Below are 2,132 nucleotides of genomic sequence, written 5' to 3'. Positions count from 1 at the left end.
AGATGGCTGAATGGCATCACTGACTCGATGGACGTGAGTCTGGGTGAACTCCGGGAGTTGGTGATGGACAGGGAGGTCTGGCGTGCTGTGATTGATGGGTTCGAAAAGAGTCAGACACGACTGAGCCACTGAACTGAACTGAACTGTGGCATTGAACTACCCCTTCACCAAAACCTTATATGTTGACTTTCCCCATTGCTGCTTTGGAGCAGTCTCTCTGAGCTATCTGACATGCTGCTTCCCAGGCTGCAGTGCTCATTTTGCCCCAAATAAAACTTAACTCAGAACTCTCAATTTGTACATCTTTTTTTTTTTTTTTTAAGCCAACATCATCCACATTGTGTATGAATATCTGGGCATTTCAGTCGCTGGAGAGGCAGGCTTGACCTGTGGCGAGAGGAAGGGGGAAAATCAGGCTTTTGAAAATGAAACTGACTTTAGCATCTCATTCCTGCCTTTCTCTCTTTCCTAAAAAGTACCACAAGCACTCAAAAAGGAAACAAACCATGTTCACGGAGAAACAGTTTGCATATTTAAATTTTCTTAAAAATTAAAAAACCCATACCCCATCCTTGGCCTCCAGAGAGAAATGGCCTCAAAAGTGGAGCTACAGCTAACAGTCCTGCAGGTCAGAAAACAAGCCCCATCTCACCAGGCCACCTCATTTGTTGTTCTTCTTCAGTTGCCAACTCATGTTGCAACACTGTGGACTGCAGCCTGCCAGGCTCCCCTGTCCTTCACCATCTCCCAGAGTTTGCTCAATTCATCCTCATTGAGTCGGTGATGCTATCTAAACATCTCATCCTCTGCCGCCCCCTTCTCCTCCTACCTTCAATCTTTCCCAGCATCAGAGTGTTTCTCAATGAGTTGACTTGTTGCATCCAGTGGCCAAAGTATTGGAGCTTCAGCTTCAGCATCAGTCCTTCCAATGAATAACCAGGGCTGATTTCTGGGATAATTCCTGAAGCTTGATACAATTGCAATCCCCAAGACTCTGAAGACCCAGACTACTACTCATACCCTATTACATGCTCTCCTAACCTCTAGAGCAAGATGGGCAAAATTTTTGTGTAAAGGACCAGATAATAAACACTTGTGAGCCATACAGTCTCTGCCACAACTGTTAAATTCTGCCTTGATAGCAGCATAGGAGCAGCCATCGAGGTTGTGAAAACAAATAGATGTGTCTGTGTTCTCAAATGGGCTTCCCTGGTGACTCAGACGGCAAAGAATCTGCCTGCAATGCAAAAGACACCTGTATGATTCCTGGGTCAGGAAGATCCTTTAGAGAAGGAAATGGCAAACACTCCAGCATTCTTGCCTGGAGAAATCCATGGATATTTTGTGTTCCATATGACTTCATGGATGCATATTAGAAGTTCATATGTTATTGACATGTCATCAATTCTTCTTCTTCTTGTGCTGGTTTTTTTTTTTCTTTCCTCCCAACCATTTCAAAATGTAAAACCTCTTAACTCATGGGCCATACTGAAACAGATGGTGGATCACAGAATTACCTTTAAGTGGCTTATCTTTAATCTCTCTCTTTATGTCTCCAAATTCCAGCTGCAGTGTTTGTACCATTGCCATTTATTGTTTAGTCATTCAGTCATAGCCCTCCAGGGCTTCCCTGGTGGCTCAGACGGTAAAGTGTCTGCCTGCAATGTGGGAGACCCGGCTTTGATTTCTGGGTCAGGAAGATCCCCTGGAGAAGGAAATGGCAATCCACTCCAGCACTCTTGCCTGGAAAATCCCATGGATGGAGGAGCCTGATAGGCTACAGTCCATGGGGTCGCAAAGAGTCGGACATGACTGAGAGACTTCACTTTCACTATAGCCCTCCAGACTCCTCTGTCCATGGGATTCTCCAGGCAAGAATACTGGAGTGGGTTGCCATGCCCTCCTACAGGGGATCTTCTGAAATCAGGGATCAAACCCATGTCTCCTGCATTGGCAGGCAGGTTCTTTACCACTGAGCCACCAAGGAAGCCATGTTTTCTCCCTCAGCTTGGCTCAGTCGCTCAGTCGTGTCCCACTCTTTGCAACCCCATGAATCACAGCATGCCAGGCCTCCCTGTCCATCACCAACTCCCTGAGTTCACTCAAACTCATGTCCATCGAGTCAGTGATGC

At 46.1% G+C, this 2,132-nt stretch overlaps 1 protein-coding gene across 1 annotated transcript in view; it reads left to right on the top strand.

Moving 5' to 3' along the window:
• Positions 1 to 476: 476 nt before the first annotated feature.
• DPRX (divergent-paired related homeobox) overlaps positions 477 to 2,132 on the top strand; it is a gene marked incomplete at its 5' end in the record, with an annotated part of 4,706 nt that continues 3,050 nt past the window's right edge. Inside the window, 2 exon segments of the mRNA XM_010829575.1 lie at positions 477 to 551; positions 554 to 630. Of these exon segments, the coding sequence (XP_010827877.1) occupies positions 477 to 551; positions 554 to 630 (152 nt within the window).

This window comes from Bison bison, unplaced genomic scaffold (assembly GCF_000754665.1).
Source record: "Bison bison bison isolate TAMUID 2011002044 unplaced genomic scaffold, Bison_UMD1.0 scf7180017858798, whole genome shotgun sequence".
Taxonomy (NCBI): domain Eukaryota; kingdom Metazoa; phylum Chordata; class Mammalia; order Artiodactyla; family Bovidae; genus Bison; species Bison bison.
This window is presented reverse-complemented; position numbering and strand designations above follow the sequence as displayed.